Source organism: Ranitomeya imitator, chromosome 4, assembly GCF_032444005.1.
Source record: "Ranitomeya imitator isolate aRanImi1 chromosome 4, aRanImi1.pri, whole genome shotgun sequence".
Classification (NCBI taxonomy): domain Eukaryota; kingdom Metazoa; phylum Chordata; class Amphibia; order Anura; family Dendrobatidae; genus Ranitomeya; species Ranitomeya imitator.
Genome location: NC_091285.1, coordinates 58,182,795 through 58,197,129, shown reverse-complemented (window position 1 = coordinate 58,197,129; position 14,335 = coordinate 58,182,795). Strand labels below are relative to the sequence as shown.

The window sequence follows — 14,335 nt, the reverse complement described above, 5'->3', positions numbered from 1 at the left end:
ACTTTTGCTATGAAGGCACAAAAATATTATTTATTTCAGAAGACAAGATTATGTCACATAGTAGTCCTTTATTAGTCCATTATTAAATTGAATTCTATATTACTAGTTGAGATCTTAACAATTTTTTTTGTCACATACAGCTATTATGCTAAATTACGGCAACAAGAAATTGAACGCGAGCGAGAACTTGCTGAGAAGTATAGAGACCGAGCCAAGGAGAGACGAGACGGGGTCAACAAGGATTACGAAGAAACTGAACTCATTAGCACAACTGCAAATTACAGAGCAGTGGGACCTACAGCTGAGGCGTAAGTTTTCATTACATTTTATTTAATATATGATTTAGTATTTATAATTTTTATTGTACTTTTTATTTCTTTAATATTTTTATTTTGTTGCCATTTCCGTTTTAAAGGGATTTTATATTGTTTTCAGTGTATGATCAGTGACCCTTTAAAGCAGTGTTCCCCAACTCCGGTCCTCAAGAGCCACCAACAGGTCATGTTTTCAGTATTTCCTTAGTATTGCACAGGTAATTATTGCATCACCTGGACAGGCAACAATTCCATCACCTCTGCAATAGTAAGGAAATCCTGAAAACATGACCTGTTGGTGGCACTTGAGGACCGGAGTTGGGGAACACTGCTCTAAAGGGTGATCTTTTAGCTGCGAGAACCTGACGCTTGAATAAAGATCTTGCAAAACCCCTGGGTTTCTTTTTCTTTGTTCATTGTTGTGGTCGGGGTTTAGACTTTCCAGATATTTTCTACTGATCCATCATTTGTGACCTTTGAGTAAAGTCTCAAAATTTCATTATTTATATTAATTATATACTTTACCAAAAAAGTGTGCAACAACTGAAAATATGTCTTATATTCTAGGTTCTTCAAAGTAGCCACCTTTTGCTTTGATGACTGCTTTGCACTCTCTTGGCATTCTCTTGATGAGCTTCAAGAGGTAGTCATCGGGAATGGTCTTCCAACAATCTTGAAGGAGTTCCCAGAGATGCTTAGCACTTGTTTTCCCTTTTGCCTTCACTCCGCGGTCCAGCTCCTCCCAAACCATCTCAATTGGGTTCAGGTATGGAGAGGCCAGGTCATCTGGCGTAGCCCCCCATCACTCTCCTTCTTGGTCAAATAGCCCTTACACAGCCTGGAGGTGTGTTTGGGGTCATTGTCCTGTTGAAAATAAACGATGGTCCAACTAAACGCAAACCGGATGGAATAGCATGCCGCTGCAAGATGCTGTGATAGCCATGCTGGTTCAATATGCCTTCAATTTTGAATAAATCCCCAACAGTGTCACCAGCAAAGCACCCCCACACCATCACATATCCTCCTCCATGCTTCACGGTGGGAACCAGGCATGTAGAGTCCAACCATTCACCTTTTCTGCGTCGCACAAAGACACGGTGGTTGGAACCAAATATCTCAAATTTGAACCCATCAGACCAAAGCACAGATTTCCACTGGTCTAATGTCCATTCCTTGTGTTCTTTAGCCCAAACAAGGCTCTTCTGCTTGTTGCCTGTCCTTAGCAGTGGTTTCCTAGCAGCTATTTTACCATGAAGGCCTGCTGCACAAAGTCTCCCCTTAACAGTTGTTGTAGAGATGTGTCTGCTGCTAGAATCCTGTGTGGCATTGACCTGGTCTCTAATCTGAGCTGCTGTTAACCTGCAATTTCTGAGGCTGGTGACTTGGATAAACTTATCCTCAGAAGCAGAGGTGACTCTTAGTCTTCCTTTCCTGGGACGGTCGGTCCTCATGTGAGCCAGTTTCTTTGTAGCGCTTGATGGTTTTTTCCACTGCACTTTGGGACACTTTCAAAGTTTTCCCAATTTTATGGTCTGACTGACCTTCATTTCTTAAAGTAATGATGCCCACTTGTTTTTCCTTACTTAGCTGCTTTTTTCTTGCCATAATACAAATTCTAACAGTCTATTCAGTAGGGCTATCAGCTGTGTATCCACCAGACTTCTGCACAACACAACTGATGGTCCCAACCCCATTTATAAGGCAATAAATCCCACTTATTAAACCTGACAGGGCACACCTGTGAAGTGAAAACCATTTCCGGTGACTACCTTTTGAAGCTTATCAAGAGAATGCCAAGATTTGCAAAGCAGTCATCAAAGCAAAAGGTGGCTACTTTGAAGAACCTATAATATAAGACATAATTTCAGTTATCTCATATATTTTTTTGTTAAGGTATATAATTCCACATGTGTTAATTCATAGTTTTGACGCCTTCAGTGTGAATGTACAATTTGTACATAGTCATGAAAATACAGAAAAATCTTTGAATGAGAAGGTGTCCAAACTCTTGGTCTGTACTGTGTGTGTGTATGTATGTATGTATGTGTGTATATATATATATATATATATATATATACATACAAAAAATGATTCTGAAAGACAAAATAGAAAAGTGACTTAAAAATACAAACAAGCAAATGATGAATCTACACCATATTGCTTTCACATGATCAAGGATGGTGTTATTTTTTTGGGTTGCCAAAGAAGTGGGGTTTTGTTTTTTCTCCTCACACTGTGACCTTGAAAATGGCACATGAGTGATATTTAGAGTTGGGGGGAATTGAATGGGATGTGCATATCGATCGGTCACAATAGTGGCCTGTGGCTGCTTGAATGAGACAGGGAGAACCGCTTCTTGACTGCTGGTGTCTGCCTCTCATCTTTTAATTGGATGGCCTGGTGCAACATCACATCGTAACGATGACGTCGTACCAGACCACCTAATCGAAAGAAGAGATGCGAATGCTGTCTGGTAAGAGGCCATCCTCCCTCTCCCATTCCAGCAGCCAGAGGCCACTGTTGGGGCTGATGGAAAGGAACGGGCACGTAAATTCGGACCACCCTTATCATAGTCTTTGAATACAGTATGATTTTAAACGCATTGCTTATTTTGCAGTGACAAGTCAGCAGCAGAGAAAAGACGTCAGCTGATCCAGGAGTCCAAGTTCTTGGGTGGTGACATGGAGCACACTCACTTGGTGAAAGGTCTGGATTTTGCTCTGTTGCAAAAGGTTAGAAACCTTCTTTCCTGAGAACTCTATGCAGATCCTATGCTACATGGAACATTTGAAGTTCCCTTGAAGACCCTTTACTTGACCTTTTGTATATTGACAGGTCCGAGCTGAAATTGCCAGCAAAGAAAAGGAAGAGGAAGATTTTATTGAAAAGCCCCAGAAAGAAACAAAGTGAGTATCGTCTTTTTTTTTTTTTTCTCAAGTAAAATTATGTTCCTCGTGGTGGTGGTGGTGGTGGGGGTATGCTGGGGTAAAGACTAATTTATAAATCGAGCCCATCTATGTGAGCACAGATTCTCGAAAGGAAGCCACACTAACATGTCCATCTAAGTTTAGGTGCAGACGAACGTAGACTCTCCTCCAAGAAAATTGGGTCGATTGTGCAAATAATAATTCTCTCAGATGAGGGGAATATGGTGGAAAAAAAAATGTTTTCCCTTTGTTTTGACACACTAATTGACTTGCATGGACTAGTGTGATCCGACTATTGGATCAAACTTGGGCGTGCAGCAAATTTTTTTTTCTTTTGGACAGACATGTGCACGGTCCCATAGATTAACATTGGTCTGAGTGTGATCAATGTTTTGTAGGATCGCACTCAGACCAGAATATGGTCGTCTGCCGGAGCCCTAAGAGAGATACACAGATGAGGTTGCAGAAGCCTGCACATATCGCCAAATCTCCCCCTCCCCATAGTGCTTGTATACATTGTCCATTTGCTAGGCTAAGCATGTTGGCAACAGAATACTGAATGGACATAGTTTGGAAGAAAACCTGGTTACATGATTTTATTTATTTTTTCCCGCTTTCTTGGGTTGTTTTGTAACTTTTCTCTTGTGTTTTAATACAGTGATTTTCAACATTTTTTGAGCCGCGGCACACTTTTTATACTTAAAAAATCCCGAGGCACACCACCAACCAAAATGGCACAAAATGGTGCGTCCAGGTTTGAGATGAAAGTCTGCAGTCATTCTATGTGACTGCAGGCTTCTGAATTCTCACAGCGCAAGCACTGCACACTTTCAGGATTCTCCCTTGCCGGTGGCCAGAGTGGACGGTCATGACAGCACAAGTATGTGATTTGGATACTTCTGGCCACATTCTAACTAGACGTGTCCGGCCTCAGTCAATTAATTTTCATTGAATGAGGCCACACATGTCTAGTCAGCACGTGACCGCATGTATGTAAATCACCAACATCAGAGAATTATGATAGCAGTGTGCACTGTGAGAATTCAGAAGTCTGCAGTCACATAGTATGACCGCAGACTCATCACAACCTTGGACATCTCCTTTAATGTTCCTAACAAATAAAAATGAGAATTAGTATCACAAAAAAAACACATTTACATCCAGGTACCTGATAGATGACGTTGTTTGTGGAGTCGCCTCTTTCTTTTCATCTTCACCTTGTCCAGATGCCATGATGACTCTTCTCATCCACCGGCAGAGCTCGTTTCTGCAGACTTCCATCTTCTCCTGTCTTCTGCAGCACATCCCGACACAACACCCTTAAAGATAGCAGTGTTATTATAATGCTCCGGAATAAAAATATCTGCCCTAGGCTGAGCCCCTGAGTAAATAATTGCCCCTCACTTTATTCCCAGCACATAATATGACCCTCACTGTCCCTCTTATGGTACATGCCATCCACACTACCCTCTCTCTCTTTTCCATACTTCACACTGCCTTCTCATACGGTGTCCCTCATAGAGAGCCCAGTCTCTCTACTGTGCCCCTTCATTACACTCCTCCTACTTGGCATACTGTCTCCTCCTGGCTGTTACCCTCACACTACTCAGTATCTATTATGTGTCCACTCACACTTTCATCCCCCCCATACTGTCTGCACACATTTCTAATAGCCTCCTCCTGTACATCCCCCCCTGCTAACATACCCCTTTGCTCTCTCCATATTTCCTCCTCACACATTCCCCCCTCACACATTCCCCCGACCCCCCATACTGTCCTCACACATCCCATCACCGTTGCTCCCAGTACTGTCAGCACACATTTTTCCCCTCGCTACTGTGTCCACCCTCATCTCCCCACTCACCCCCACAGAATATATCCACTGCCCTTCCGATAGAATAAATCCATCCCCTTCCACAGAATAAATGCACCCTGCCCCACACATGCTAAATAAATTCCAGCCCCCCCCCCACGCACACACTGAATAAATCCCCCCCACACACTGAATAAATCCCCCCACACACTGAATAAATCCCCCCACACACTGAATAAATCCCCCCACACACTGAATAAATCCCCCCACACTGAATAAATCCCCCCACACACTGAATAAATCCCCCCACACACTGAATAAATCCCCCCACACTGAATAAATCCCCCCCACACGCTGAATAAATCCCCCCCCACACGCTGAATAAATCCCCCCCACACACTGAATAAATCCCCCCCACACACTGAATAAATCCCCCCCACACACTGAATAAATCCCCCCCCACACACTGAATAAATCCCCACACACACTGAATAAATCCCCCCCACACACTTAATAAATCCCCCCCACACACTTAATAAATCCCCCCACATACTCCCCATAAACCCACCCCACGCTGAATCTTCGGTGTCTTCAGCTCCACAGCACAGGAGCACTTACCACCAAGTGTCTTCTTTCTCCTGCGCGCCGGATAGTGACGTCAGCAGCGTGATCACATGACTTGATCACGCTGCTGGCGTCGCTCTGACCCAGCGGTCAGAGCCTCAATTGTACTCGCAGCTGGTAGATGTCTGCGAGTACAATTGATCTCCGGGAGCCGGCGCGCTGCAACTTCTCTGTGCCGGCTGTCAGCTTGACAGTCGGCACAGAGAACAGCTGACTCCCGTTCCCCGCGGCACACCCGACCATGTGCCGCGGCACACTGGTTGAAAAACACTGTTTTAATACACACTTTGCCAATCGTAGCAGAATTGATGGAAATGCTAATATGTGCTTTTGGCTATAAGGGTAAAATTGGATGAGATCTATAAATTTGTGTTACTTGCTATAACTTGTGAGGGTCTGAACAAAGGATAAATTAGTCTCATTTCTCAGTGGAGGGGTTTCAAAACATGTACGGTTACTTAACTTTTAAATGTATCTGCATGCAAGTAGCTTATTCACTTCAATGTGATGTAATTAAAACTTTATTTTTTTATAATCTTTCACAGAAAAGATGAAGATCCAGAAAATAAGATAGAATTTAAGACTCGACTTGGTAAGTCTGTACTTCACAAGGTGTACTCGATCTTTAAGAGAACATCTATCGTGTGCTAAATATGGACCTGATCGCCAAACAGTAACTGTGTGCTCCTCCAGAATAAAGTCATATGCAATGGAAAACGGAGAAAATGGTGGCATTCACCGCTCCTGTATAAAAGTCCAAAGTTTATTCACATCATTAAAACAATTGGCATGGGAGAAAGTGGAACATAGCACGGCCGATGGCCATTTTGGCCGTTCCATAGCAGCACCTTTTGAAGCGCAGACAGGATGGACAACGAGCGTTTCACGCCTATGTGCCACCCTCTCCCATGCCAATCCTTTTAATGATGTGAATGAAATTTGGACATTTATACAGAACTGGTGATTGCCACCATTTTCTATTTTCCAATCCAAAATGTGTTTATTATTTTCACTAGGACGGAATGTGTACCGTATGCTTTTTAAGGGCAAAGCATATGAACGCAATGAGCTCTTCTTGCCTGGACGGATGGCCTATGTGGTAGATTTGGATGACGAGTATGCAGACACTGATATTCCAACCACACTTATCCGAAGCAAAGCCGACTGTCCAACCATGGAGGTAAATGATATAGCAGATATTTCTAAATGCATTCCACAAGCCCCTGTAGCCTTTTCTTCAGAAACAGGTACTCTTAATGATTATAAGATCTGCAGCAGTTCAGTGAAGGTTTAAAAAGCTCGCTGCTCAGCAGGCAAAAGCACCGCGCTCCTGCCTGGGCCCATGCACGGAGACGTGTACAGTCTCAGTAGAAAGTCTATGAGCCCATACGCCACACTTTCTCTCGAGTCCGTTCACTATTCTTTTTCAAGAGATCAGTGCTTCTGTTTTCTAAGCTGCATTCGACAGAGCTGATATTTAAGTGATTGTTGAAAGTCTCAGGACCGTAGTAGGTAGTACCTATTGTTTAAAAAAAAAAATGGAAACGATGGTCTCACTTTGATATCAGGGTTGCATTTTACATGTAACCTTTTATCAAGCTTCCATTCACCTTGGTTATTTCCATCGAGTGGTTGATAGATAAAAACTTGTTTTCCTTTCTACTTCTGTTTTACACAAACCTCTGCTTTTCAGGCTCAAACAACACTCACAACAAATGACATAGTCATCAGCAAGCTGACCCAGATCTTGTCCTACCTGAGGCAAGGAACTCGTAACAAGAAGCTGAAGAAAAAGGACAAAGGTATTTCTTATGCTGCGCATTGCTTCATTTGTCATGTTTGAGAAACTAATCGGGGTTTTACCTAGTTGGTAATAATTGAATTTTCTTGAAGTCGTCCTTCTGGGAGTCTTATTTATTTATTTTCCTCACCAGATTAGCTTTGTGATATAATTCCTTCTCTCTTGCACTAGTTTTGATGATTCCCACCCTTCTCCCAAGCCAAAACTGAACTTAACGTAAATCATGATTTAGGCTATTCCTGACATATCTCGGATGGGAGGCTACAACCTATAGTCCTGTATCTAGAGTCTTACAGTGACATACTTCGTCCATAATGTTGACTAAGCTTATACAGCTCGGTATATGCTTTTTATTTTTTATCATTGTGGGGATCCACTGTATGGGATGGGCGAATCTGCTGCGCTGAATTTTGCAGTTACACAACCACAACAGAAACCAAAAGGACATTTCTGGCCTCAGTTAGTTCAGACCGTGCGCTGTGAACAAATAATTGGAATTTCCACAATTGGAAAGTTCTCTATTTTTTTAATGACCAATTGTTTACAGATTTTTTTTTTTTGCTGGAAAATGCAAGGAAGAACCTGATAATTATAATTACTGTTTATACCGTTATAATCGGCGACTTGGTTATGGATGACATCTTATATTAGCCCTTGTCTGGGGCTTTCACAACACTGGTAAATGAAAATGTGCAAGATCTTACCTCTGATGTGATTGGCATTATTATACATAACTAGATCCACTCATTTTAAGATTGCTCAAAAGAGAGACCGATGTTATTAGACCATGACTTCAAGATTTTGTCAAGTTAAAGGGGTTGTGCACTACTTTTCTTTTTTTATATGAATGACTTAGTAGGATAGGGCCTCAATATCGGAGTGATGGTGGTCCGACACCGAACTCCACCACTAATTTGCATAGGAGTTGATCTGCAGGACCTCGGAGGGTCACTACACAGTGTGCTAAAGAGGTGGTGCTCTGCTCTTTACACTGTCTACCTCCAGCTGGTGCCAAGTATTGGACCTCATTAAAATATTGACGACCTGTTCTGTTCACAATATTAATTTCTTTATCGCCTCTCATTGGGGGACACAGGAACCATGGGTGTATGCTGCTGCCACTAGGAGGCTGACACTATGCAAATAAAAAAGTTAGCTCCTCCTCTGCAGTGTACACCCCACCGACTGGCATTATACTCTTCAGTTTAGCTTAGTGTCAGTAGGAGGTGGACACGGGTCTTTCATTAGACCCTTATCTACCTCAATGTGCGTCGTTTTCTTTCAGTTTTCCTCGGAGGGATACAGGGTGAGCAGTCACACCTGTATTCCCACAAGCGGACTATGAGTACGGTGTGTACTGCCACCCCGTATCCTCATAGATCCCTCACCAGGACCAAGATCCTGGCACACCAGCGTGCTCAGAAGTCCGGTCCTGGCTCCGTCCCCCACCCACTCGCCCACCAGAGCCTGTCGGTTGGAGGAGACGAGGACGTCCATCAGCCCTGGATGTCTCACCCTCCTTTAAGGTTAGTACGGCGTGGGATGTTTTTTAGGTGAGTATTTCCCCTATCCCATCCCAGATCCTTGTTAGGGGGGGGATTCTTGTTAAGGGCTCCCAGACGGTGACCCTCTCTTACCCGGTCATCGCCTGTATCCTTGCGGCGCGGTCGATTTTTTTATCGGTTCCTGGAGTTCCAGCTTTTTCCCCATTCTGCTAGGGCCTTCTGCTCCAGCGCGGGGCCCTTTTCTGGCCGCAGCGCTCTCACCCGTGACCAGCACCTTCTTTCTTGGCAGCTTTTGGCTGCTGTTCGCTCCTTTCCGCGGCGCACTATCAGCGCGGCGGTTTTTCACTGGGCACAGTCCTCAGCGCAGCAGCCCTGCAGTCTATCGCGCTGCTTATCGCTGCAGCGCATTGCTCCGGCGCCGCAGGAGGTGGATCTGCGGCGCCCTTCAGCGGCGCAGCCTGGCAGGCTGCGGCGCCTGTGCCGCCAGCCTCCCGTCGCGGCGCACTGCTCCGGCGCCGCAGGAGGTGGATCTGCGGCGCCCTTCAGCGGCGCAGCCTAGCAGGCTGCGGCGCCTGTGCCGCCAGCCTCCCGTCGCGGCGCATAGCTCCGGCGCTCTATACCGGCGCCGCGGCTCGTTCCCCGGCCGCCGGTTCCTAATTTAGGCCCCGGCTTCGGCCGGGGCCTACTTCCGGTCTTCGGATCTGTCACTTCCGCTTCTGCGGGCGGGCTTTTTCCCGCCCGACATACTATGACCTGCCCACCGGCGCCTCTGCGTCTAGCTCCGCCCCATGACTTCCTTGTGGGACACTCGTCTGGTGTGAGCATCGCTTCACACCACAGCAGCAGCCCTTGCAGTGCCTCACGCAGCGCGCCACGCTCCTTCGCCCGCATCTTCTGTGAGCTCAGCACCAGGGGATTTCTCCACCAAGGACAAGTGGGACATCTTCCAGGACCGGGTCCGTGAGTAGCTGCACTGCAGTCTGACACCCCCCTCTGCCCACTGTCCCCTAACCAACTGGCATCTTCAGGGTCCCTCAAAATGTCTTCCTCTAAAGGGGGCCGCTCTCGCCCCCCTACTTCTTCTTCATCTACTACCTTAGTCACGTACTTTGCATGTTCGTCCTGTAACAGCAAACTTCCCTCAGGTCAGTCCTCCCCGCTGTGTCAGTCCTGCAGCAACCCGATTGCTCCCACCGCCCAGGATCCCCCGGCTGTTCCGCCCGAGAGTGATCCCCCCATCCCAGGCTGGGCCGCTTCTCTGTCACAATCGGTGGCCGATTTAACACGGGTGTCTCAAACCCTGGTGTCCGCGCTGGATCGGTTACCCCTGCAGACCCCTGCAGTGGCCAGCGGGTCGCAGGAACCGCCGCCCGAGCCCTCCTTGATTAGCCACAAAAGGTCCAGACAGGAACGTCGGTCTGAGTCCTCTTCGCGTTCCATCTCGCCGCACGGCCCTCCCCCGCGGTTGGTGTCGCACCGTTCCTCCTCCCCTGAGTCAGGCGAGGCTTTATCTGATGCGCCCTCAGAGGAGATGTCGGAGTTGGATCCTAGCCAAATCGCCACCATGAGTGAGTCGGTCCAGAACCTCATTCGGGCTATAAACCAAACCTGTGGCATTAAGGATCCCTCTACGGAACCCGCAGATCAGGCGGTTTCGTTTAGACGGGCCAAACCACCTTCAAAATTTTTTGCCCCTCATCCTGAATTCGAGGAAATCCTGGCCAGAGAGAGAGAGAATCCGACCAGACGTTTTCAGAGGGGAAAACGCCTGGGGGTGTTATATCCTTTTTCACCAGATCTTACCGCCAATTGGACGGTCTCTCCCTCGGTGGATCCACCTGTGTCCAGGCTGTCCACCAACACGGTGCTCCCACTGTCCGGCGGAGCGTCTCTGAAGGATTCTAACGACAGAGTTATAGAATCCTTCGCAAAATCTGCCTTCGAAGCGGCTTCAGCAGCGCTATGCCCGGCCTTTGCTTCCACTTGGGCCTCAAAATCCATCTCAAAATGGGCCAAGGATCTGCGGCGAGGTATCCTGGACGGGGCTCCTCCCGCGCAATTAGCGGAACTTGCCAACCAGATTTCCCACGCTGGTGAATACCTGGTTTCCGCCTCCCTGGATGTCGCCTCTTGTGCGGCTCAGGCTTCCAGCAATGCCGTTGCCATCCGCCGGACCGTTTGGCTCAAGGCCTGGCAGGCGGACTTGTCCTCCAAAAAGTCCCTCACTAGTCTGCCCTTCCAGGGCTCTCGTCTCTTTGGTTCCCAGCTGGACCAGATCATTAAGGACGCCACTGGGGGCACAAGTTCCCTTCTCCCCCAGGCTAAACCTCGTCGCCCTCCTCCTAGACGGCAGTTTCGCTCGTTCCGGCCTTTTCGTCGCTTCGCTGCGTCAAACGCCTTTTCCCAGCAGCAACAGAGGCCACAGGCACGTCAAGAGAAGAAGGCGGTGTCCTTCAGGCCCACTCCGTCCTGGCGTCCTCGCTATTCCCAGGGTAGATCGTCCAGGCCCAGGACTGGAAGATCCACTTCCGCATGACTCTCGGCAAGACTCCAGCCCAACTCCCAGGTTGGGGGGCCGTCTTCTCCGTTTCAGGGACGTCTGGATTTCCGCAGTAGAGGATGCATGGGTCAGGGAAGTTGTGTCTTCGGGATACAAAATAGAGTTCGCCTCCCGACCCAGAGATCGTTTCTTCCAATCTCGTCCTCCAAAAGATCCCAGTTTGGTTCCGGGCTTCTTCGCAGCCATCGCTTCTCTGCTCAAATCCGGGGTAATCGTTCCCGTCCCAGAAAAGGAACGGTACACGGGTTTCTACTCGAACCTCTTTGTGGTACCGAAAAAAGACGGCAAGGTTCGTCCCATTCTGGACCTCAAATTGTTGAACAGGAGGGTTCGCCTGAGACACTTCAGGATGGAATCCCTTCGTTCAGTAATTGCTTCCATGGAGGCTCAGGAATTTCTATGCTCTATAGATATCCAGGACGCCTACCTACATGTTCCAATATTTCCCGGACATCACCGTTTCCTGCGCTTCGCAGTGCAACAAGATCATTTTCAGTTCGTCGCCCTGCCGTTCGGTCTCGCAACCGCGCCAAGGGTGTTCACGAAAATCATGGCGGCGCTGATGGCCATTTTGAGAGTCAGAGGCTTGGTTCTGTTTCCATACCTCGACGACATCCTCATCAAGGCTCCGTCCTTTGCTCAGGCCCACGAAAGCTTGTCCATTGTTCTCGACACCTTATCCCGTTTCGGATGGCTGGTCAACCGGAAGAAGTCCTGCCTTATTCCTTCTCAGCGCATCATCTTTCTGGGCATGCTCTTCGACACCCGTCAGTCCAGAGTCTTCCTTCCCAAGGACAAGAGATCCACCCTTTGTCGGGACATTCTCTTGCTCCAGGGTCCTCGGCCTCCCTCCCTCCGATCGGCCATGAAGGTTCTGGGGAGGATGGTAGCTACCTTGGAAGCGATTCCCTTCGCCCAATTCCATTCTCGACCCCTTCAGCAAGCCATTCTGTCTCAGTGGGACAGGTCGGTCTTCTCCCTGGATCGGCCGATCAGACTCTCCTTTCGGGTCAAGCGGTCTCTCAACTGGTGGCTGACGTCTCCTCTCATCTCCCAGGGCAGGTCCTTCCTTCCGGTTCACTGGCAGGTGGTGACAACGGATGCCAGCCTGATCGGCTGGGGTGCGGTTTTTCGCCACCTGACGGTTCAGGGCCGTTGGTCGCTGCAGGAGTCCGCGCTGCCGATCAACGTCCTCGAAATTCGGGCCATCTTTCTGTCCCTCCGCCATTGGGAAAGGATTCTCAGGGGCCTTCCAGTCCGGATCCAGACGGACAATGCCACGGCTGTGGCATATGTCAACCATCAGGGGGGGACTCGGAGCTCCTTGGCCCTTGCCGAGGTGTCCAAGATCCTCCTTTGGGCAGAGGCAACGGTTCCGGTGATATCCGCGGTGCATATCCCCGGCGTAGAAAACTGGGCCGCCGACTTCCTCAGCCGCGAGGGTCTCGCGGCAGGGGAATGGTCCCTGCATCCGGAGGTCTTCCATCAGATTTGTCTTCGATGGGGAACTCCGGATGTGGATCTCACGGCGTCTCGGATCAACAGGAAGGTTCCACAATTCGTCTCCACGAATTCTCGGTCGCTCAGTTTAACGGCGTGGCTGTTGAGACCGCGGTTCTAAGAGCGTCCGGCCTTTCGGACCGGGTGATTCACACCATGATTCAGGCTCGGAAGCCTTCGTCTTCCAGGATCTACTACCGCACCTGGAAGGCCTACTTCCGTTGGTGCGAGTCCAACCGCGTGCCGCCTATGGTTTTTTCCCTGCCTTCTCTTTTGGCCTTCCTTCAGGCAGGACTGGATTCGGGCCTGGCTCTTAGTTCCCTGAAGGGTCAGGTCTCTGCGCTTTCCATCCTCTTTCAGAAGACCTTGGCCTCTCGGCCACAGATTAAGACCTTCTTTCAGGGGGTAGCCCACGCCGTCCCGCCGTACAGGGCCCCTGTGGAGGCATGGGACCTAAACCTGGTACTGGACGTTTTGAAGGTTTCTCCCTTTGAACCTCTTAGGGAGATTCCTCTATCAGTTTTATCTTGGAAGGTGGCCTTTCTTGTGGCCATCACGTCCATTCGCCGCGTTTCCGAGCTGGCGGCACTGTCTTGCCGCCCTCCGTTTTTGGTCATTCACCAGGACAAGGTGGTCTTCCGACCTCCACCTTCTTTTCTTCCTAAGGTGGTTTCCACCTTCCACCTCAACGAGGACATCGTTCTACCTTCCTTTTGTCCAGCTCCGACTCATCCTCTGGAGCGATCGTTGAACAAGCTGGACCTAGTCAGGGCAGTGAGGATTTATCTGGATAGAACATCCTCTTTCCGGAAGACGGATTCATTTTTCGTCATTCCTGATGGCATGCGCAGAGGCCAGCCGGCTTCTAAAGCGACTATTGCTCGCTGGATCAGAACGGCAATTTTGGAGGCTTACCGGGTCAAGAACAGAGTGCCCCCTCCTGGGATTAAGGCTCACTCTACCCGGGCAGTCGGCGCCTCCTGGGCGGTGCACCACAGGGCTTCCGCCCTACAGCTTTGCAAAGCGGCAACTTGGTCTTCCATCCACACGTTCGCCAAATTTTACAAGGTCCATACCTACGCATCGGCGGACGCCAGCCTAGGCAGAAGGATCCTGCAGGCGGCAGTGGTGAGTCCTCTGACCTGATGGAAGTCTGTTTTCCCGCCCTTGGGACTGCTTTGGGACGTCCCATGGTTCCTGTGTCCCCCAATGAGAGGCGATAAAGAAAACAGGATTTTTGGTTGCTTACCGTAAAATCTGTTTCTTGAAGCCTCCATTGGGGGACACAGCT

General features: G+C 48.6%; 1 protein-coding gene across 2 annotated transcripts in view; it reads left to right on the top strand.

Moving 5' to 3' along the window:
• The window catches only part of IK (IK cytokine), a 45,208-nt gene that overhangs the window by 3,897 nt on the left and 26,976 nt on the right, over positions 1 to 14,335 (top strand). Inside the window, exons 5-10 of one of the 2 annotated variants that reach the window (XM_069763762.1) lie at positions 141 to 308; positions 2,932 to 3,046; positions 3,150 to 3,220; positions 6,224 to 6,270; positions 6,695 to 6,858; positions 7,372 to 7,480. In XM_069763762.1, the coding sequence (XP_069619863.1) occupies positions 141 to 308; positions 2,932 to 3,046; positions 3,150 to 3,220; positions 6,224 to 6,270; positions 6,695 to 6,858; positions 7,372 to 7,480 (674 nt within the window). Of the gene's footprint in view, positions 1 to 138; positions 309 to 2,931; positions 3,047 to 3,149; positions 3,221 to 6,223; positions 6,271 to 6,694; positions 6,859 to 7,371; positions 7,481 to 14,335 lie in introns of both variants that reach the window. The other variant, XM_069763763.1, reaches the window with a different exon arrangement.